Below are 24648 nucleotides of genomic sequence, written 5' to 3'. Positions count from 1 at the left end.
CACACAGAAGTGAAGTCATTTAAATTTTAGAGCACAAAGTCAATTCCAAATGGAAACCAACAAAAACATTTCCTTTAGAAACTTATTTTCATCATTGTTATTTGATTGTTGACATAGATCCGGTCATTATGCCGCATCCCTGCAAGCACACACACCTCACACGTTCCTGACAATCCCTCTCAAATGCTCTCTTTAGTCCAAGTTTTTTGATAATGAGAAACTGGTAATAATTCTCAGGCTTCTTGAGATATAATCTACTTTTCAAGATTTTGCTATACTCCCTAAATGCTTATGTTGGAGAATTTTATTAGCACTAGCTGCATTTTAAAAATGACATACACGGAAAACAAAACCTACAGAGAAACCCTCAGTCTATTCTGCAACTCCCCCACTGTGTACATCCAGGGATGTGAGAACAAGACGGGGTCAGGGAAAACTCCCAGGTTTTTTTTTTTTTTTTTAAATAATATCACTATCTTTTTTGATAGAGAGCAATGGGTGTTTAGTTTTGTTTATTTTTCTCTTTTGGGGTGAAATTCGTACATTCATCTCTTCTTCTAGACTATAATAACCACCAAATTTGTTATGTCTTTGGATTTACCTATGAATGGGTATTTCCTGTGAATGGAATTATACATCACATGACCTTCTGAGGCTGGCTTCTTTCACTTAGCATGTTTTTGAGGTTTATCCATTGCTAATTTTGGACATGGAATGTCCCTCAAAGTCCTGTGTTACAGGTTTTGTCCTAGGCTGATGCTACTCAGAGGTCTTTTGGTCACTGTGAGAGTGCCCTTGAAGAGGAGAGTGAGACCCCAGCCCCCTCCTCTGCCTCTCTTTTCTGCCTTCTGGCCATGAGGTGAGCAGCTTTGTTCCACCACATGTTTCTATGATGGTGTGTTGCCTTACTACAGGCCCCAAAGCAATGGGGTCAATCCACCATGGACTGAAACCTCTAAAATTATAAGCTAAAAAACCCCTTTTCTCTTTATCAGTTGATTATCTCAGGTATTTATTACAATAAATGAAAAGTTAACACATCCATGTTGTAGCATTTATCAGCACTTCATTCATTGATATGGCTGAATAATCTTTCATTATATCTATGTATCACACTTTGTTTATCTATTCACACCTTGACAGACATCTGGGCTATTTCTACTATTTGGCTATTTGGAGTTCTGCCACTATAAACATGCTTGTGCAGGCATTTGTTTGAGCTCCTGTTCTCAATTCTTATATACTCAGGAGTAGAATTGCTGGTCATATGGTAATTTTGTTTAACTTTTTGAGGAACTTTCAAACTCTTTCCCACGGTAGCTGACCATTTTATGATCTCACTAGCAATGTACAAGTGTTTTCATTTTCACATCTTTGCCAGCCCTGGCTATTTTCTGATTTTCCCAGATATTTGCCACCTTAATGGATGTGGAGTGTTATCTCATCATGATTTTGTTTTGCATTGACTAATAACTAATGATGATGAGCATCTTTTCTGTGCTTACTGGCCATATATATGGAGAAATATCTAACTAAGTCTTTTACCCATTTTTCAACAAGGTTGTTTATTTTCAGGCTGTTGAATTTTAAGAGTTTTTATATTATATGTATATAATATAATTTTATATAGATCCTAGACTCTTACCAGATATCTCATTTTCAAATGTTTTCCCCTACTCCACAGGCTGTCTTTTTACTTTCTGGACAAAATCTTTGGATGCCAAAGTTTTCAATGTTGATGAAGTCTAATTTATCTTTAGTTGCTGCTGCTTTTTTTTTTTGATATCTAAGAATCCATTAACAAATTCAAGATCATGAAGATTTACCCTTATGGTTTCTTATGAGAGTTTTATGTTTTTAGCCTTTAAATTTAAGAAGGAAAGATGATGTGTTACGAATGTGAATATGATAAAGATGAAAGTACATGACCTTCTTTTATTTACTTATTTTAAAAGTGGATTGTTTGGTTGGGTTTGCAATTGGTCTGATTGAAACACTTTGCAACATAGATCATCATAACTGATTCAAAGATTATAGAAGATTCGAGGGATCTTTTTCTTTTTGCACCTCTCCATATTTGTTTCTTTGAAAGTGGTATCTCTAGAGAATGCAGCATTCTTCAAGTGATGTTGTAAGTGAACATAAGAAAGCACTCTGGTGTACTCATTTTTAAGACTCATGTGTACACATCTGTTTATTTTGCTTACTGACCATCTATTCCACTCCTGCCCAAGAGTGAGCTCCAGGCCCAGTCAGAGTTAATGAGGATTTTTCCTGGGAATACTGAAAGTCTTACAATATTTCTTATTGAATCCCATTCCACACAGTTATACCTGCTAATGGACAGTTAATAAAAGTTAATTTTGAAAAATTTAAAAACAAAAATTATAAAATGTAAAAGGTAGGAATATTTCCTGAATTTTCTGTTAATGAAAATTCGGAGGTTAAGATGGTAATGATTTATATGCTTAACGCTTAAAAGCAATAAATGTAGGGTATATTAAAAAAAAGTACAAAATGTGGCAGAAATATTCTAAAGTACAAGCAATGGAATTCTGATATGTTTTAAAAGAAATACTCAAAAGCACAGATCATCAAATTGTATTCCAAGAAACTCTAAACAAAGTCAAATTTATTTCTTCTAACTGCCAAGAATATAAAAAGACACTACTGATGAAAATTCTCTCCTTTTTATAAATGGTGATTTTATACTGTTTTTCTACAAAATAGGATCTAACAGGATAAAGAAAAGGGATTCATTTAAAGTTTTTGAAATTTGGTTTTGAAACACATTAAAACAAGAATACCTCAGGCCACACACACACACACACACACACGATTAGAACAATACATAAAATTTAGATTCTTGACTACTAATAGGTTTCAATGGTCATAATTCTCAAAACTTAACTTTACGACTGTTTTCACTAGAACAACAAAATTCTAAACATCTGATGTAATCTGTTTCAATTTATAAATGTCTCTAGAACTCTAGGTTTGAAACAGCATTTTGGGGGAATAAACGTGCTTTTTAAAGTATTTAATTACATGCATCCAATTATAGTAAATAATAGCAACTAACAGTATAAGGAAATCTTTTCTTGTTAATGCATGGGGCAGACAATCTTCAGAAGTGACTTGTTTCTACTGTTCTTTGCCTGGCTAACATTCCTAACACAGCTCTACATACCTAGATCAAAGTTGTTGGAATTGAACAGGAATTCTGGTAAGTAAAAAAATTCTGGGATAAGTTCTTTTACGTCTGCCATGTTGTGCTTTGATGCTGAATACCAGGCCTCGCGCACACTGTGAAACATCCGGTCAGCCAGGTCAAAGTGGCCACCCTGTGGGCAGAATGAGAAGGCACCTCTCTATTAGAGAACCATTCCCACCTCACAGCTTCTGTCAAGTTCAAGGGCTTAAAAACCTCAAATATGTTTGGTGACATTTCAATCTCGCATCATCCCATGTTAAATACATGAAATTTAAAATCACAAAAGAAAACCTAGTCTCTTTGGAGTATTCCTTACAAAGGATGCTCAATAGATTGGTTTTATAATCAAAGTGAAATATAAATATAAAGATTTTTAAAAAGTCATTTAAAAATATTAGTTTTTAGAGAGGGCAAGACTGTAAGGAAATATAAATACTTCCATAATTTGATGATGCCCTTCTAAGAAAGAAGGTCTAATGTAAACCATTTACAGTTGGAAATATTCAAGTTATTATACATATACTTGGCTTATTTTAGAAATTAACATGACAATTCAATCACATGTGATTGAACTGGGAATTAGAATTAAGTGGAGAATTAGGAAAGGTGATAGGAAAGTTACAGGTTGATGAAACAAGTTGAAAGACAAAAGGGTTTCTTTTGCGGCCTCATAGATACACTACCTTCCTTCTCCAGTCACACTGATCCCCGTGTGTTTTAATGAACATGGTATTTACTGTGAGAAAATGCCAAAGCCCATGACAGCTAAGACTTGCCCCAGCCTGGCCTCTTTCCTTTCTCACTTCATCCCTTATGACTCTCATATTCGCTTACTCCATTCTGAACACAAGGGCCTCCCTGCTATTTCTCCAAACACATCAGGCACACACCTTCTTCTGAGGCTCTGGCTCTACTTCTACTCAGAGCACACCTCCCTCAGGTGTATATAGGAGTAACTCCTTCACCTCACTGAGGTTTTTGTTCAGAGGAGGCCTACTCCCATTACTCAATTTTAAGCCCGTTCTGCCCCTTCCCTCCTCACTTTACCTAATGTATATTTTCCTGATACCTTTAATCATACTCTAAAACACTTTACAGATTACTCATTCATTATGTTTGGCTGTCTCTCTCAACTGAGGTCTAGAAACTCCACAAGGCATCTTTCTTCACTGACAGTTTTCCAAGTACCTGAAACAGTGCCTAACACATAGTAGGCATTCAGTAAATACTTGATGACTGAATGAAAGAGAATGCAATTATAATCAAGAAGACACCAAATGAGTTAGGATATATCACTCTTTTTAGGTCCAGCAAAATTCTATTTAAATCTGTTTGACTACTTTGCCACTAAAACTTTATAGGCTTCTATAAGGCAAGGCAATGCATTTTAAAGGAAAGTAGACTTGAATAGAAAGGTCAAATTCCAAATTTAGGTTTTACCTGTAGCCTTAAGAATATTTGTGTGAAAGGCTCCATCCTTACAAGGTATGAGGCTACGATCATTGCAGATGAATAGTGGGTTCCATAGTGGTACGCTGGGGTTTCTCCTGTTCCAGATGTTCAAGCACAATAGAAAACAAAGAGGAAATATGAAAAATAAAATTGATATTAATCAACAGACTTGGAAATGCTAGCAAATGTGTTTGTGAACTGTTACACTAAATGTAGTTAGCTACTGGCATTTGTAGCAGGAAAACTTCATAAAGATACCACTGTTCCCTCACTTAATGTCTTTGGCAAGAATCCAAAGTAAGTATAATTCAATGGCTGGTTCTCAAAGCTTATTGTAAAAGAGCTAATCCTTAACAGCAAACCAGCTTCACTAAAGGAGAACACTGATTTATAGCTAATTTTTATCAGGTTCTGGTTTGCAGTTATGTATTTTTATATATAACCTTTTTGGCAAAAAGGGAGGAAAGTGGAGAGAATCCAGACACATACACTAATAGGCTCAGGGTTTCCCCCCTTTGTTTGGTCTGTTTGAAGGGAAAACACAATAAACATTAGACACAATAAATAACAAATGAATCATTTAATTAAAGAAAGCAGTTAATTTCTTTTTGTTAAATGCAAAAGGATTTCAAAAAGTCCTTCAATAAAATTAAAAGAAAGCCAATAAATCAAAATGTAGTTCTTGGACTAAATATGATTAGAGACAGGGGCAGATTATGATGGGAAGTTTCTGCCAAAGGCAAAGCAGACACACTCAGGTTTTGGCTGGTACTCTCAGGTTTTGGTTGGTACTCTGAAGAACTTGCTATAAATGCCTCCTAGGCATGGCCATAACAGCATGCAAAAATCTGATTTTTCTACTCTAGTAATTTACATATATATAAGTGTATATATACACCATATATAATGATATGTAAGTAACTTGAGGAAGACTTCAAGTCTGTCAGATCATTAAATAAAGACCTACTTTTGAATCTTAGGTACAAGGTCCAGTGACAAGAAAATGTTACTTACCATTAGGATCCTCCCAGTCTTTATAACGCTTCTTATACTGAGCTAACCGTTCATCTGTTTGTGCTCCCATTGGCTTAGCCAGGTTTCTAAATGTCTTGGGATTAGTAAGATCTACCTCCTAAAACACAAAACAAAACCCAATGCAAGTTACTAGAACTCTGTATTCTGACCAACTTTGATACAGTGGCTGTAGTGGACAATGATAATTTATAAATGCATTTGTGGGATGAACAGGCAGAATGGACTCCAAACCCATGCTGCGTGTGGTGTTTCTCCACACTTTGCAGTCAGGCACATGGCATTTTGTTAACTGACTCAGTTTGAAGACAACTGCTTTGGAAGGCTTTCAGGATCCAGACTTTGGGGAGGGGAAAAAAGAAAAAAAAAATGTTTCCAGTTCTTGCCAGCAGGAGACTGTGGACACAAGAGCTGCAATTCTTCATTATCCTCTGTCACCCATATCACCTGACAACTCTCCTCTCAGTGCCCCACTCCCTGGTGCCCAACAGCTTTACTTCTGAGTATTTTCTTTTTAGAAGGATCTAGAAGTGATATTAGCTGAAGCACGCAGTAGCTCCTTCCTTCTAAAAAACATCATCATACCAGATCAAGTGACTTCCAAATGAGGTGGACTTTTTTAGACTACCAGAGATTATTTTAAAAGCTCATCTCTAGCTGATCTAAATTACTTATGTAAAAGGAAACCAATATTTACTCCCTGAGTGCTTTAAAGGTAGAAATTTGAAATATGTGCCTGTGGAATATTCAATATGTGTCCTTTTTAGAGGACATCATGACAGACTTGTATTTTAAAAACCTTAGGAAGGGGAAACTGATTCACTCTGATCAGTGTAAGTCAAGTTATTCCATTTTTCCTCTTCAAGTCTATATGAAATGTATCTCAATTATAGTTAGTTCAATAAACACTGAAGTGTACACTAAGTACCAACCATTGTTCTAGGTGTTGGGATTTGAGGAGATATATAGGATGACTATGTCTTCAGGACCTTACAATTGAATAAGGTCAAATAGCCTGACTACAATACACTGTGAAAAAAAGTACCATGATTAAAAAGGGGAAGAAATTGCCATGACACCCAACTGCAAGGCAGTGTGGGAATAGAAGCAGAGGACAGGGAGAGCAAAGGGCTCCCCTTCACAGAGGTGATGTACGAGTGTGTCTGGAGAGGTGCAGTGATGGTGGCAAGGTGAATCACTAGGTGGAGGGAAGATATAAGATGTATGGTGGAAAATTCCAGGCATGGGAAAGGCTACTGAGGTCCAAGAAAGAACATTAATGTATCTCAGGAGTGCAGTTCTGGGAGAACACTAGGGCTATATAGAAGCTATCTGGAAAGGCTCCTGAGGCTGCTAACTCAGTCTCTGAATCTTTTTAAACAGGAAATGACTTGATTAGATTTATGTTTCTGAATCTGGATAGAGTGAGGGAAGAGACCATCAGAGCAGGAATCCAGTCAGAAGGCTGTTGTGATCGACCTGAAATGAGACATCAGTATTGATGAAGGAAGATGCTAAAAGGTGTTTGAAAGGTAGACCTCCTCTGCCACAGCGTGCTACTTCCTGAGATGGGGGTATGGGGAGTAAGGATTGGAACTATACCTGGAACATCAGGACCAGAATTAAAGGTTTAGTAATGTTCTTCTTAGATAGTTTGATACAGTCCTCACTCCCTCCCCATAAAAATGCATTATTTATGAACTTCCTGCCCCCTTTAAATCTCTATTTTCTTCTATATTTCCTCGGATAACATAAAGAAAAAAGTTCCATTTTATCCATCTTTACTCTTGACTTCCTCTTATCCATAATTACATTATTCACCCAAATATGTATAGATATGCATATTAACTACACATGCCCTATAGGGATTCCCACATCAAATGTACTCACATACACCCATGAAGGTAGGGTTGACTTCTGTTCTTTCATTACATTAAAATTTTCTGAGGACAGAAGCTTTCTTCTTTTTCCCTAATATGATGATGTATAAAAATTCTGACAATACAAGCAGTTCTTATTCTGATGAATGAAAAGGTCCAATGAGTTTCTTAATTTTAGGAGTAATTAATCTTTTTTTTTCCTTTTCTTGTTTGTCTATCAAGGGCCAAGCTTCTCTTTTTTTATCCTGTTACTAGTTCATTTCAGAGCTAATCAGATCTTGGTAAGACAGAAAGCGAAGGATGAGAGGAAAGATAACATTTCTATTTATCTTCATACTGACTTTTATCCCTAAGTCATGTACATGCTTAATTGTTAGAAATGTTTTCCCAAGACTTCTTAGAAAAGTACACAAAAATTTGTTTTTCATGGCAGGAATATTTTGAAGAAGAGTCACTTCACAAATATTTACAGAAACAATTCAAACTACACGATGGGTTTTGACATTAACCAATGGAAACCATTAGTTAATGCTTAAGGAAAGTGAATGGGCATGTGAATTAATGCTCAACACCCCCAAGTGGATCAATTATTTAAATCTTTTATATTGTATGTCCAAAATAAAACACTACTCATCCTCTTGAAGTAAATGCCTGTACCTACAGAGAACACTAAACTACAAAGTAAATAAGATATTTGGGCAAGTGCATTATCTCTAAATTTTTTTTTGGGGGGGGAATGTATTTCACTTAGGCAAAGTGATTTGAGATTTACCTCTGAGTCGTAATCTGCGAGGATCCAGGGAAAGACAGGATACTGCATGAGATCATTGTATGATCTGCCAGCCAAAGTGTTCAAGTGCATCAAATACTGGAAGTTGCTGATTTCACCTCTCTTGGAAAAGATAATAAAGATTCATTTTACAGCAGTCAATTATTTATACTTTGTTCACTTTTTAAAAGTTTATATGCAAATGAGGTACAGATAGTTGGTTTTTAATAGATTTCAGAGTATCAAAACAATCTTTTTCCCCTAAAAAAACAAAAAGACAATTTTCTCTATGGTGTACATCTTCTTCATACAGCCAAAAGTTGTATGATTTAGATCCTTGACCTACAAAATTACTGAGGAAATTTATAGTCATTAACTTACCTCCCATCTCTGAGTCACAGACTTCTCTCCAACCAATGTGCTAAGCAGCCCAGATCTAAAAAATTACCACAGAATAAAATAAATTGCAGGTAATACAGTTTTAAATCTCAGCAATTATAGAATTAAAAATTTGGGGTCACCTGGTACAGGAATTTTTCAAAGTACAGGGGAACTACTAATGGGTCATAAAATCATTTTAGAGGGTTATGATAAGAATTTTAAAATATGAATAACATGCAATGAACTGAAGTAAACAGAATATCAGAAGTCATGACATATACTAAGGGAAAGTGTTTTCTGTATTAATGATTCAATTGTATATACTGGATAGTGATATTACAAAAATAAATAAATAAATAAATAAATAAATACACACACACACACAAAGTGTAGAGGTCATGGACAAAATATTTGGAAAAAAACTGATCTAATCCAACTTTTCTACTTTTTATTATAATCCCACATAAACAGATCCAAAGACATTAATGGTATAATTGAAATTATGCAATATTTTATGCATAGTAGGTACACATTATATCTCTTTTTTTAATATTTATTTTTTAGTTGTTATTTGGACACAATATCTTTATTTATTAATTTATTTTTATGTGGTGCTGAGGATCGAACCCAGGGCCTTGCACGTGCTAGGCGAGCACTCTGCCGCTGAGCCACAATCCCAGCCCAGTGTATCTCTTAAGAAATATTGAGTAAGTGAATGAAAATATGAATATTTTATGAGAGGAAATTAATTGATGTTCAGGTCATTTAAAATTTATATATGGCTTTTTTGATAGCAAATTTTCTTAGAATACTATCAAGCTGTATTTAAAGTTCATCAGCTTTATAACACTAATAACTAATAACTGGTCAAGGACAGGGGTTGTGGCTCACTGGCAGAGGGCTTGCTTTGCACATGTGAGGCACTAGGTTTGATCCTCAGCACCATATAAAAATAAGTAAACAAAATAAAGATACTCTGTCCATTCATAACTACAAAATATTAAAAAAAACTGGTCAAGGCACTAAAAAGTAAAGTATTTAACTATGTTCTTTATTATCTGAAAGGGAACCAGCAGATTTGTAAGCCTTAGGTCATAGACACATCTAGCTCAATAAGACAGAACACCACTTTCTACTTCTAGATGAATTCTTTTAAGTAGGCAAATTGAAGATGATGATAGTCTCTCTGGAAGAAGTTATGATCACTCCTCAGTTTCGTAAGACAGAAAACAACTAAAAAGGAAGGTGAAGTAAGGAAAACATTTCTGCTTCTGACCTCTGATCTCTTAAAAGTTCTTTAAGAACTACTAACTCAGCATAGAAGGTAGTAAGAATTAAGGAATATCAAGTTTAAGATAATTTTAGCAGGTAAAAGTAGTAGCATTTTGCTTACTTCAAAAGCAGTTTCCTTAAAGCAAACTGAGGCTTTAAAAAAAGTCGGAGAAAAAAAAGCCTCAATTAACTTTTTACTTTCTGTATTTATGTTAACACCATGACAAATGATTTGGGACTGAACATGTTTCTGAGGTTAACAAAAACTTTTATCTAGAGTACCTGTGTTTGCTGAGTAAACAAAAATAAAAGCAACAACTTTAAGAGAAATACATTAATTTAATGTAATTAGATGTATAAGGATTGGAATAAAATTTTATTTACAAATTACAGTAAAATTTAGTAAAATTTAGTAAAAAAAAATTTTTTTTTTTTTAAATTTGAGTACTGGGAACCAAACCCAGGGCCTCCTATATGCTAGCCAAACACTGTACCACTGAGCTACATATCCAGTCCTTCTGATAAATTTTTAAGTCATTTTCATGCATACTGTAATAATTATAGTTTTCAACACAAAAGTATTGTATGGCTCCTTTTCCAGTGAATGCAAAGACATACCAGTGACTGAATAACTGCAAATAGAGCTAGATATATGAATTCTTGAAAAGGGTATCTCATTCAGAGAGACTTACTAAGATTAAAAGCAACTTTAACAGCACAAAGGAACCAACGACAGGTCTGAATATATAACAATATAAATTTTAATTAATTATTACTTCTGGTACTGAGGATTGAGCTATGTCCCCAGCCCCCCTGCCCCTTTTTAGTATTCTTTTAGTTGTCAATAGATCTTTATTTTATTTATTTATATTCAGTGCTGAGAAACCCAGGGCCTTACACATACAAGGTGCATACTCTACCACTGAGCCATAACCCCAGCCCCCACAGCTCTTTTTATTTTATTTTAATCTTAAAACAAGGTCTCACTAAATTGCAGAGGCTAGTCTTGAACTTGGGATCTTTCTGCCTCAGCCTCCTATTTAACTAGGAATATAGGAGTGCTCCAACTCCACCTATCCTGACAGAACTTTAAATTTAAATGTCAGAGAGCAAAAGAGAAAGGAAAGTTGGCAATTTGTGACAAATAAGTGAAGCAAAGGAAAAATAAATACTTTATTACAGAAAAACACCTCGTAAATTGATAATAGGAACACAAAGGAAAAATGGGCAAAAGATTTGTGTGATTTTCAATGATTAAAATGATAAACATATACGGAGTTCAAGCTTGTTAATAATTAAACATATATCTAAAAATGAGAATGAATGTTAAACCAGTAAGATTTTAAAAATTAACATACAAATCTGGCAAGTATTATAGGGACAAAGCAAACCTCTCTAATAATGGTAGAATATAAACTTGTATAATTATTATGAATATCAGGTTATTTTTGTGAATCAAGAGCCTTAACATTCATAAACTTTATTATACTAAAGGGACTCTTTCCTACAAAATAATGAGGAATCACATTTCCAGTATCATAATAAGAAAATCCATAAAGACAAAATATCCAGAAAAACCAGAGTGATGGTACACACTTATAATCCTAGTGACTAAGGTGGCTGAGGCAAAAGAATTCCAAGTTCAAGGCCAGCTTAAATAACTTAGTGAGACCCTCAACAATCTAGTGAGATCCTGACTCAACATAAAAAAAGGAATGAGGATGTAGCTCAGTGGTAAAGTGCTCCTGGGTTCAATATAAAATACCAAACCAAACAAAAAACCCAAGATGTTTTATACATCTGATGAACAGGTTAAATAAAATAAAATTTATGAATAAAATTTATGCTTCTGAAGACTTTTTTAAAGATGGGTGAAATATTTAAATATAGCACTAAATAGAAGCAGAATAAATACTTGTATTCAAAGTACAAATTCAAGTGTATGCCTAACAACATATGTATCCTAAAAGATTAGAAAGGGTATTGATCAAAATAATTTGAATAAGTAATTACGTGTGTTTTTCTTTCTTTTCCTTCTAGTTTCCAGTATTTAAAACATTTCTACAACCACCATGGGCTATAGAAACACTATTAAATAAGTTAAATTTTACTCTCCAGATACAAGTCATCTTAAATTTATGATTAACTAAAATGTGCAAGAAGCTCACCACCTACCCCTGCTCCACACTAGTGTTCGGCCGCTGCCCAGACACAGATTCTGAACTGTCAGTTAGAGATGGCACTACTGCCAAAAACCTGGAAAATTTAGAAATAGATAAAATTGCAAATGAAGTCTCAGTGACAATCTAATGAAAGCTTAAAAATGGATGATTCATGTACATCTCCATTATTGCAATGACCCTCCCATTTCCCAGTAAACGGCAGGAAAAGGGAATAGATAATAATTAAAACACAAAATATAAAGGTCCACAGCAGATTTTAGCCTTTTACTTGTGCTGTCATGACACCCAATGGGTTTTAAAATTGATTTTCAGGAACTGAGTCACCTTGATAATATTTAATGAGGGAATTCAACTGAATATTCACATGATGGTAGATAATGATGATAGCTGAACAAATGATAAAAAAGGGACTTCACTAAAGAAATGAAGATACATAAAGACATAACTTTTATGTGATACTGTAAGAAACTTTTTCTCAGAGCTGCTCTCATGTCAATATAATTTTTTTAAAGGCAAAAGAGAACTATGGGAACATTCCTGGAATGGCTATGGATCATGAATGTCACATATGCACAGACATTTCTCTTTACTGCAGCTTATAATCATGAGGAATAAATAACTTCCTAGTATCAGCTTTAGAAACTGACAAGATAAATAAGCAAAAGTGAATCTCAGTCACTTTCCTTAACTGTTCTCCTATGTGAACGGAATTCTAGATTACTAATCAATAGTTCTAGGCACATTGTTTGAAGAACACATTTCACATGTGCTCACAGGTAATATTACTATAGTCCTCCCTTATCTGCAATTCTGCTTTCCACAGTTGCAGTTACCACAGGTCAACTGTGGTCCCAAAATATTAAATGGAAGATTCCAGAAATAAACAATTTATAAGCTTACACATCTTTCATTATAATATTATTATAATTGTTCCAGTTTATGTTAGTTATTGCTATTATTCTCATATTGTGCTTAATTTGTAAATTAAACTTTATCACAAATATGGATGTATAGCAAAAAAACAAAGAATATGTAAGGCTTTAGTCCCATTTACAGTTTCTGGCCTCTGAGGAATATTCTGGAATGTATCCTTGTGGGTAAGTGGGCACTACTGTACTATCCAGCAATGATATGCAGTGAGTGCTACATGATATTAGTTATCCTGCATGGAAGTTATTTAAACACAAATGCCAGGACCTATTTCACCCTTCAAAAAGTAAGAGAAGTCTCTCATCTCTGTGATCAGTTCATGAAAGTATTATTGCTTGCATATCCATCATTATCTTTATGTACCACAATCACATACTATTTTCTTTAAAAAAGTAAAATTTAAAAATAGGATGATAAAGATAAAATATGCTTAGATTAGATCAATAGCTTTATTTGACTATGCTACTTTTAAAGGAATAAAGGTATCCAATTTCCCTTCCAAGGTCAGAGAAGAGCCTCATGTGAATATAATTTCTAGGCTAATTCAGTCCCTGCACATAATAGCAATGAAAGGTACTGTCTTCATTTTGGCGAACGAAGGAAGCCTTAAGCTAGAATCATCCTTTTATATTTAAAGACATAAGACTTAGAGCTAAAAGTAACTTATGATAATCTCTACTGTCAGGACGGAAAAATGGTATTTCCCAATAGAATTCTATCATTCTAAAAACTAGTTAGAAGGATCAAGTTTTAAGAGGCTGGCAGAAATGAAACAAACATATTCTTCAAAGATGCTGATTCCCTGATCTATATTCTAGATTTTTTAAAAAAAAACTAGCTAAACTGGTTGGTGAAAGTTCCCCCCACCTCTTCCCATGATGGTATACAAAGTATTCCTACTAAACCTGACCTTTGGTAGACTTTGTTCCGAATTCCTTTTTGGAAAGCAAGGAGATAATTTCGCCCATCACCAGAGAAAACTTCAACTGCAATAGGCTGAAATGATCAGAGAGAAAAACATTAGGATAAAACATATCACAAATAAGATTATATATAATTTTTTACATTTCTACAGTGTTAAAGAAATTAATTTCTTGACTGAAGAACATTTTGGGAGTCATGAATTCTTTGTAGACTAAACTACACAATAAAAGATTTTTCTTATTCTACACAATTTATTTAGAAAAACTTTGAAAATAGAATGAAAAACAAAGTAATTATAAAATTATAAATTTCTAAAATTATAGTGGAAGAAATAATGATTTTTATGTTAAAAGACTGTTGGAAGCTGCTAATAAACTGTGGGCTTGTCTAAGCCATGTCTAAGTGGAGGCTGCCCCTTGGAGAACTCTTGCTGTAATCTCACCAATCTGAGACAGCTTCGTTGCCTTGGCAAATCTCCTCCTCAAAGAAAATTGTGTGATATCACAGAATTTATTGGCTTAGACAGTCCTATGTTCAAAGGCAACTCCCTGGAAGTAGAGAGAGATACCAGTGCCCCAACTAGCCTTGTGGGGCCAGCTGCCTGGAGGAGGAAGAATTACTGGGCAAGTGATAAGTCCCCAACCAGGCCAACTTCCACACAGCCTTTCCTTCTTGTTTACCTTGAAGAACTCCTCCTCACAATAAATTACTCTGGAGTGTTTCAAACAGGCTTCCCTTTGTTAGAATCAGACCCATAAGGTCTTTCCACCTGTCAAGCCCCTGCTTTAAAAAGTATTTTCTGCGTCTTCTACTTTATTTCTTGAAATAACTTTTTCGGACTTTCATTTCCAGCTGACCCACAACTCCAAGTGTTATTATTCCCTCCCCAAGCAGGCCTCAGGTGACAAAAGACAATTAAAATGTTGATTTAGAAAACTTCAGGGAAAGATGAACCAGAAAGATAACAAATTTTAGGTTGCACTTAAAAAGGGAGAGGTACATTATACAGAGTTATGCACTCATGTGACCTGAGCTTGTCTAAAGAATAATGTGGACTCTATAGAATTTTCACGGCACATATCAGTTTAAAAATATATTCCAAACAAAGGCACCTAACAAAATGTTTAGAACCACTAAATCATCTCACCTGTAGGAGATACCTCCTTTTATGCACTTCCTTGATATCCTCATATGCAAAAATGCTGCATGTTCTCTTGAGTTGACTGGGCCCTTGCCTGGCTCCTCTAGGGATAATTGGTTCATGCATACTATAAGCAGCAGAGAGAAAGGAAATAAATAAATAAATAAACTAGGAAGAAATAAATTCACTGCTCAAAAAGGGTGTACTATTTTTAATAAATGAATAAGAAGAGGAACAATATATCAGAATTCTCAGTTAAAGGTATGTTTTAAAAGAATAATTTGTTAGCTATCTGGCACACATACAAAAAAGCCCCTTTGATGAATACAATTTTTAAAATTCTCTTAATATTATCAGGATCAACTTTTCACAAACTTTTGGCACTCCAAAAAGTTTAAATTTCTTTCAAAATCAGAAGAACAAAACCTGAACTTTTAGGTAAATAAGATGTTTTAATATATATATTTTTACATCAATAGTCACAAAACATGATTTTTAATATTTCCATATGATGCTGGGCCCTGAAAGTCAGAATGCAGCTCTTGACTGTTTAAGAAAGTAATTATTTTAAGTATGAACTACAGAGACCATGTCTGTATATCACAGTATTAAGTATTCAACATGTTAAAGGAAGGGGAAAAGCTTATGGTTTGTCTAAGGCTTTAGCTTCTTTTCTTTCTTTGGCTTAGTGTTCTGAGTTTTTTGTTTACCCACTATCATCTATCCTGGCACTAGCACCAGAAAATCTGGACAATGGATGAACCTCAGCTTTCCCTGCTTGAGATTCAGGCGTGCTGCTTCTGTGATACTCTGGAACACTTTCATTTATAATAGCATCTGGAGCCACCTGCATTTTTCTGCACAACTTTGTATGTACTGACACTTAGAAAACGAAACAATCTACAAATTCAGAATAAATTTATAAGTACATAGATTGGAAGATAGGTAACTTGGTGTACCATGCTATTAAGGCACAGAAATAAAATTTAGTTTTCATTTTCATGAGGTAAAATTTTTTAATTACCTTGACAAAACAGAATTACCCCTGAGAATATGTAATCTCTCTCACAGTCTCTCTCTCTCTCTCTCTCTCTCTCACACACACACACACACACACACATGCACACACACACATACACACACACAAATTGAGAGGTAATATTATATAGAACACAGTTTTTATATTAAAAGGAAAATATACAAATATATTTTCTGTCTTACAAAGACAGTTGCATTTTGTGTCTCTTCATTCATTTACTTACTTTGGAGGTAAAGTTTCAATATCTCTTATTTCCCTCGTTGCTGTCATGGTAAATCCATCAATCACATAAAAGTGTTCTTTACCAAAAAGTAGCAGCCCCTCACTGGTATCTAGGCCCTGGACTCGAGCGCAACGGTACATATGCTGGATCTATGAAGCAAGCCACAAGTATTCTTTAATGTAGCTATAAAGAAAGTCCAGATAACTTATTTCTTCTTCTTTTTGCTTATTCTGTTATAGTAGTCTGTGAGTTAAGCACAGTAAATCTGAGTTTAAGCATTAAGAAGAATCCACCTAAGATTATAGTCTTTTTGCAAGTGACTTCAGTAAAAGCAAACAACCATTCATTCACATCATCCACCATGCATGTATTCCACCTGTGCCCTCTATTGTTTCTAGTATTCAGTGAGAGACTGAATACAGAACATGTGTACTGGCATATTATGTATTAGGTTCTACAAGTGAGGAACAAGTTAGGTGAGGTCTCTGCCATCCTGGAGCAGATACAAGAAGCTTGGCATTCATGGTAAGGAGATCAGGACAAGATGTGCCCTTTGTGAGAAAAGATGATACGGAGTACGAATGGTCTGCAGGGCCTATGAACTCGGGGTAAATTCCCAGTCTTTTCATTTCACAGTTGTAGATTTGATCAAGTTCTCTAATTTCTCTGAATATCTGTGTTTTCATTTATAAATTTCTAATCCACATCATTGGCTTGTTTTGAAACTTATGTGAGATCATGCACATAGCCATGTTAGGAATTTCTGGCTGTCATCTCTTCCACATAGTTCACTTTCCTCTTTTTCCATAACACTCCCTGGGATTGCAACTGGAATTTGTCCTAATTTACTCCCCACCTGGATCCTGCCTCCCTGGCAGACTGTTGTGCCATTGTAAAAAGTCAAACTTGGCAGAAGTTCTGTTTTCCTCCTCGGAGGAGGAATTACTAAATCTCTCAATGTAAGCATTGTTTTCTTTTCAAAGGGCAATATCTAATTCTTAGTAAAAATTCTTTCTTGTTTAAACTTAGTTCAACAAGAATCAAAGGAAAAAAAAATCAGCAACTAAATCAGAGTCAAACAAATGTCAGTTTGAATACACTTGCTATTCTATTCAAACTTAAAGCAATCAGAGCAAAAGTTGTATTCATGAGATTAAATAATTTTTTAATGAACAGAGAATAAAAAGTTGACTGCCAGAGGTTGCAGGGATAAGAATGGAAGAGAAAAGATGCTGATCAGAGGGTAAATAATTATATCTAAACTGGAGGGTTAGCTCTAGTGATCTGCTACTGCACTACTCAGTGGCCAAGGTGAATAACAGTGCATTAGATATTCCAAAATTCCTAAAGTAAACTTAACATTTTCACCATGCACAAAAATTGTAAATTGGTGAAGGGATGGATATGTTAGTTAGCTTGATTGAATCTTTCTATAATATTTTTAGACCCCTCCTAAATATCATATTGTATTCCATAAATGTATAAAATTAGTCAATTAAAATATAATTAAAAAAGTAAACAAAAGTTCTAAAAAGGAAAGCATTGCAATAAATTTTCTAAAACATCTAAATGGAAGTCAGTGTTCATTACCACATTTGAATCATTTTAATCATAAAAGGGTAGACTGTAAGAGAGAAAATCTTGATGTGCTCTTATTTTGGGGGTGGTGGTGGTACTGGGACTGAACCCAGGGCCTCACACATGTTAGATCTGTGCTCTACCACTGAGCCATACCCTCAGCCCCCTGATGTACTACTAAAATAACTCTATTTGCAGTATAATATCTACATATGTATACACACAGAAAAAATGTTCATTTCATAAGTGTATACCTTGATACAAAGTTTTAAATGCTAAAAATACAGTGTAGTGAGCCAGTAACATTCAGATTAAGGCACAGGAATCCACTCCCCCTTCCAGGACCCCTAAGCAGACTCTCTTGTGCTTCATTCCTACCTAAAATGCTTTTACAGTTACATGATTGGTTCTCTGTATATTTTAACTGCGGATTAATCAGGGCATATATGTGAACAGAAATGTTTTAATTATACTCCAACTTCTGATTACTACTTCTTAGTGGGTTTGAGCTCAATAGTTATACACCAAGATCTAACATAATAAGCAAAAAGGACATTCTTTTAAGGTAATACTCACTAAAAAGTCAATTCCTTCCTCCCTTCTTTCCCTTTGTTTATCCAAAAAATTATTCTTTTATTTGAAGGTTTATTGCGTATCTTTCATGTGACTGGAACTAAATAAGGAGGTGGGTTAGGAAAAATAATGCTTGCCTATAAGGGCTCACCATTCAGGAGAAAAGAGACAGGAATAAATAATTATGAAAAGAGAATACAGAATGACAAGCTTGTGCTGGCAAAGCAGATAGAAAGGCTTCTTGCATGAGACTTACACACATTCAAATAATGAACAGATGACAGTCAGGAGAATAGAGGTTACACATGTGAGAGAGGGTCATTTTGGGAGGAAAAACTACGAGTACAGAGTTTAAAAATATGGTGGGGGGCTGGGGATGTGGCTCAAGCGGTAGCGCGCTTGTCTGGCATGCGTGCGGCCCGGGTTCAATCCTCAGCACCACATACAAACAAAGACACTGTGTCCACTGAAATAACTAAAAAATAAATATTAAAACTAACTCTCTCTCTCAAATATTAAAAAAAAAATAAAAATATGGTGGGAATAATGAACTACAAGGTATACAATGCTTTAGGGGCTTAGGCAACAAGACAGTACAGTAAAATTAGCCTCAAAAAGTGGACAGGATGGAGGAGGTTGAGAGAAACAGAATGTATCATAGTCTTCTGTGAGTAAAAGAGAACATGGCTTAAGTATAAGACTGGAGATAATAGTGGATTGGCTGAAGCTCTTTTGTAGGTGGTAACTAGATGTATAGAAATGCAGAAGAAAACAATAAGGCCAGATTACTGAGTGGATTATTTACCTAGACAAGAAACAAACCATTATGGCAAGAGCTGTAGTCTAATAAAGGTTATAGAGGAAGAGACTGAATTAGGCATCAAGGGTTAATACAATATTTGATGAAACTTTATACTGTGAAAACAGTGTATATATACAGGTCAGGAAACCCCTCATAACATGAAAGAGGTGGCACCCAGAATCCCAAATTTTCTTTGTACTATATTTCACTCCAGAGGCTAAAATATTTATTTTCTACAACCACTCTACCAACTTGTCTTATGTTACTTAAATACAATCCTTACTTTTTAGAAGCACAGTACCTTTTCTCCTTCCTCTAATAGGCGCAGTAAGGTGGCATTGTCTGTTTTTTCCTCCCCCTCCATAGAGCTGCTCTCAGCAATCTGGTCTTGTAGTTGCTCCTGGTTCTCCTCATCTCCTCCATCAGGTGCAGAACGAGAGCGTTTTAGAGGAGGCTTGACTAGACCTACAGTATAATAACCAAGAGGACCATGTGATATTGTAGGGACCATGTAGGGGAGAAGTAGTCTCATGTAGTCTGCTATGGTTTGACTATGGGCCTTCAAATGCCCTCGTGTTAAAGGTTTGGCTCTCAGTTTGGTGCTACTGGGAGATGGTAGATCCTTTGGGTGGGCCTTGTAGAAGGAAGTTAGGTCATTTGAGAGAACTTTGGAAGGTACAGAGAGGCAGCCCAGCTCAGTGGTTAGCAGCAAAGGCTTGGGAGGTATGACTTTGGAAAATTATTTGCCCCTTTTGAACCTCAGTTTTCTCATTTATAAAAGTGGTACAGGAATAGTATCTACATCAGAGGATTGTTGGAGGACTAATGAGGTAATCCATGTAAAGTGCTTAGTATTATGATTATTGCACAGTAAATTCTCAGTAAGATAAACAGAGTTTAGCATAATTAATAAAACTGTGTTGCTTATAGACCAGTGCCACTAAGGGGATGTCATGAATAAATAATAAATGGTCAATTTCTGGCATAAAAATAAAGATAGCAACTTATAAACATATTATAAGAGATCCCACTTATTTGGAGGCTCATGAACACTGGTCAGGACTCATTTCACAAATGGTATATTTTTTCATACATGAATAAATTTAGTCAAAACGAATCAAAGAGATTAGAAACAGAATTTTTTATTTCAGGAACAGATCATTTATTTTCAAATTAAGGAAATAATTTAATGCCAAAGATTGATAACTATATTAAAAAATCATAAAAGGAGGATGATAGTAACCAGTGAGATTCCAAAGTACGGGAAGGTCTCAAATGCACTCTAAATCATACATTTAATTAATATGTAATTAATTAACATTAATTAAAATATTCCTCAATTACACCATCAAAAATAATATTATAGCTGTCAGTAATGATTGCTCTAATCATTTTGGAAAAGTATAAATCAGCCTGTTAGGAGTCTTATCTTTTGAACATTAGTTATCAGGTTTGCTTTGCCTTGACAAGAACCTTATTTTCATATACAAAAGAGTACAGTCACTATTCAGGAAAGAGAAAATCCTCATGAGAACATCTGCAAAGGTGAAATTATTTTTAGGTTAATGAGTCAAAACTTTCAACTCTATGTGTAGTATAACATCTTGTATATTACACCAATTGTTAGTTCAATTACAGAAGGAAAATCAGGCCAGAGAAGTTAAGTGCCAATGACCCAAACAGGAGTCTAACTGAATTATAATTTGGCTTACATTCAAAAACTAATGCTTTGAACCCAATTCTATAACTTTGCTGGTGTCATGTCAGCAAAATTAGAAGGCTTTAACTTCTGTTCACTTATTAAAAGTTTCACAGATTCTATGACGATATTAGATCAGTTATAAAATATTCAGTAAGTCAGAATCATCACAGGAGAATAGATAAGTTATAATACTGGGGAAAGTAAAACACCATTTAAGATGGCAGTTTTTGTGGACACAGTTGTATATGATTAATTTTTTTAAAATAATAGGACCTGAAACTCATTTTTAATTTACTAACGATTTTAAAACTTATTTTTAATCCGCCTGCTTTTAATTTAGAACCTTTCAATTAAAACTTGTACATTTATATTCCAGAGTTTTATTTTTTGAAAATGAGAAGACTTTTGAATTTATGGTTGATCAGTGATCTAAAAAAAAATTAAAACAATGGATTGATCTACTTATTTAATATTGATTAAATCCCCATTTTGTGTCAGACGTCTGCCAAAAGCTATCAGGGAATCTCTGGCTCCGAGAAAGAGTCACTAATTACAGGAACACATACAGCAATGAAAACTCACTGATCCTGCTTAAGAGATTTATAAGCAAAGTGCTGTCGGTGAACAGAGAAATTACAAAAGGTTTCTGAGGACAATTTGATATTTCACCTGTCTTCAAGACTGGATAAGATTTGTTCAAGTACAGATCACAGAAAAACTTTAGGAAGGAGGAAGACAGCATTTGAGTTAAAGATATATATATATATATTTTTATAAAATGAAAAAAATCCATGCCATTTTAGTCAAATTCATCATCTACCAAGTTCCTGAAGTCTATGTTTGAGATTCTCTCTCTCAGTTCATAGGAAGAAAAACTATTATTTCATATTGTTGGCTAAGGTATACTAGTGAAACAGTACATTTTTTCCTCCTCAGTATTGTGAATTACACCAAGGGGAGCTTGACCACTGAGCTATATGCTTAGCCCTTTAATTTTTTATTTTGAGAGAGGGTCTCACTAAGTTGCCCAGGCTGGTCTCAAAATTGCAATCTTCCTCCCTCAGTTTCCTGAGTAGCTGGGGTTATAGGCATGTGCCATCATACTGGGCTAGTGGTTATTATTTTATATATTTATTTAGTTATCAGGGCTTTCGCTAAAATATCAGGTGCCACACAAGTCAGTGAACATACTGTACAAACCTGGAAATTATCTGTTTCTGTTTGTCAGCTTTTAAGAAGGATGGGTTGGTAAAATATGTGCAAATACTTCTCAGATTGGCCCTTAAAATTGCTCATGTTTTCATGTAGATATATAAGCAATGCACCAAATGTGTTTTAATCAGAATCAAAGAGGAAAGCTGACCTTTGACTTTAGCAATCGTATCTTCACCATGCTCTGGCTCTTGCTGAGTGGCTTCACCTTCGGTACTCTCTACTATGGCATCCTGGACAATGGCTGGATTGCCAGAGGCCAGTCGCATGTAGTATTCTTTACTGTCATAACTTATGGCTCTTCTGTATCGGGCAGGTTTCTAAGAAATAACAAAAGATTATGACTCAGAAAATTATCTCCAAGAATTACAACACAAGCTTCTTGAGAAAAGGCATGCTGTCAAGATGTCTTTGTGTTCCCTTTGATAGGGGCTTTTAGCTGATGATTCACAATAAATTCACAAGACTTCTGGGTTACGTTTCTCTGTTTTAAAATTTCATTAATTTTTTAAATAATATACATAAATAACAATATTAACAGTTTTGTTCTTTGACAAACAGAAACAGAATTTCCAGATCTGTATAGTATGCCCTGATGGATCTGAAAACCTCCATTACTGAAGGGCATCCTGCTGCAGGGGTGCCATATGGGTTGTGAGGAGCCTGGAACTTTGCTCTTTACTTCCACCACAAGTAAAGTAAGAAATGAGGTGGGCCACCTTCCAGTTGGAAGTGTTTGCCTCAGATACTTGAAGGAAGAGAATCAGAACTGCTTATCATTCCCCATAGTCCAAGGTTTCTCTGGAACCCTGGAAATGGACACCCCCTTCTGAGGTCTGACTCAACAGAGACAAGTAGTTTCATTGCAGATGGTGTTTTTTAGTTAACCTCTACTATGAGCTGCTACTTCCCAATTTAGTTCTAACTAAATCTGAATGTTTGCTAAAACATTCTTGTTGGTTGTGTAAAAGAATATGATCTATAAATATACAGATAAGGAGTATAGTGGAACATACAGAAGTGCATTTTGGTTAAGATATTAATTACTGGTTTGGAATACGCATGCCATAAGAATTTTATTAAATTTTTTTAAAAATAATTTATCTTTATTCTAAAGCCAGGTTCTTTAAATCATGAATAATAAGAGAGTAAAGTCTAAAATATCCTACAACATTTAAAATCACAGAGAAGAAAATTATATGTATGTAGATTCTTAAAATTTGAATTAAACCCAGATTTTTAAATAATTAATGGAATTTGAAACATATTTTTCAACCTTTCTCTTCTAAGTATTATTTTACTTCTCCTTTGCTATGAATATCTAATTTAAAATATTCTACTGTCTCATATTCTTCAAACTTGAGTAGTCAATATGTATTTATTTTAAGCAACTGCCTCCCTTCCTTTTAAAAGGATTTCCAACTATAATGCAAAAGATGTCCAGTTGGGTTATATATTTATACTGAAATACTGAACCAATTTAGGATAAAAATATACCTAACTGAAACCACATTACTCTTCTTTTAGCTTCAGGTAAAGTCTCATAGAATTAAGAGAGCTGCAAATAAACTGAGGGATGATATGCAGCTAATGAAAACTGAAAAATATTACATGACCTAGCAAAGTATTAAAATGATGTAAAATAATATTACACCATGGCAGGATCAAACTGATGTGCAAATTAATAAGATCAGTGCAATATTTTTTAAATGAAAAAAATGGCAGTACACTTTGTACCATAACAATTCTTTTATATGAGCTATACAATCATCGTCAACTCAAAACTGTTGATATTTAACAAGATGATGGCATAGTTAGTGATGGGCAAGACAATGAATTAATAGACGTGGGACAACATCTGCTTTTTTACTGATTTCATACACACATATAAACTGGACCTATAAGGATTTTTTCAAAAATTATTTGAGGTACACTTTTCTTTTTTTTTTTTTTACTGAATTATGTATTGAACCTTTCCAGAAAATAAGACAAATTTTTATATACCAACTAAAATAAATTAAAATCAAAATTTAGACAGCAACTATACATAGTTTCCATTAGTTCCTTGAAACAGTGAAACAATAATTGTAAAAGGGATATTCCTACATTCTCAAAATATCTAGAAGAATTAAATAATTGAAATAAAAAAGTTGAAGATGCCAGGCTGCCCGTTACTAACATGCCTCGTGATATGTTAGTTATGCGTGAAGCCAGACATACTTTACAGTGAAAACAGTGACTATTCAGCCTGTTAGTGAGCAGCAGGCAAACCCCAGAAAGAGCTAATTAGAACAAAGCCTAGAAAGAGTAACACAGGGTTTATCAGCAGGAATGACACCAA

The 24648-nt window shown here is 34.6% G+C and overlaps 1 protein-coding gene across 2 annotated transcripts in view; it reads right to left on the bottom strand.

The window, feature by feature from the left end:
* The window catches only part of LOC113177471 (WD repeat and FYVE domain-containing protein 3), a 238746-nt gene that overhangs the window by 27005 nt on the left and 187093 nt on the right, over positions 1-24648 (bottom strand). For both annotated transcript variants that reach the window (XM_077803562.1, XM_077803563.1), the window contains 11 exons: positions 22459-22627; positions 19695-19858; positions 16441-16589; positions 15185-15305; positions 14024-14109; positions 12176-12256; positions 8729-8783; positions 8351-8470; positions 5681-5798; positions 4655-4761; positions 3191-3344 (listed from right to left, as the gene is read on the bottom strand). In XM_077803562.1, the coding sequence (XP_077659688.1) occupies positions 3191-3344; positions 4655-4761; positions 5681-5798; positions 8351-8470; positions 8729-8783; positions 12176-12256; positions 14024-14109; positions 15185-15305; positions 16441-16589; positions 19695-19858; positions 22459-22627 (1324 nt within the window). The remainder of the gene's footprint in view (positions 1-3190; positions 3345-4654; positions 4762-5680; positions 5799-8350; positions 8471-8728; positions 8784-12175; positions 12257-14023; positions 14110-15184; positions 15306-16440; positions 16590-19694; positions 19859-22458; positions 22628-24648) is intronic.

The sequence above is a fragment of the Urocitellus parryii genome, chromosome 10 (assembly GCF_045843805.1).
Source record: "Urocitellus parryii isolate mUroPar1 chromosome 10, mUroPar1.hap1, whole genome shotgun sequence".
Classification (NCBI taxonomy): domain Eukaryota; kingdom Metazoa; phylum Chordata; class Mammalia; order Rodentia; family Sciuridae; genus Urocitellus; species Urocitellus parryii.
This window is presented reverse-complemented; position numbering and strand designations above follow the sequence as displayed.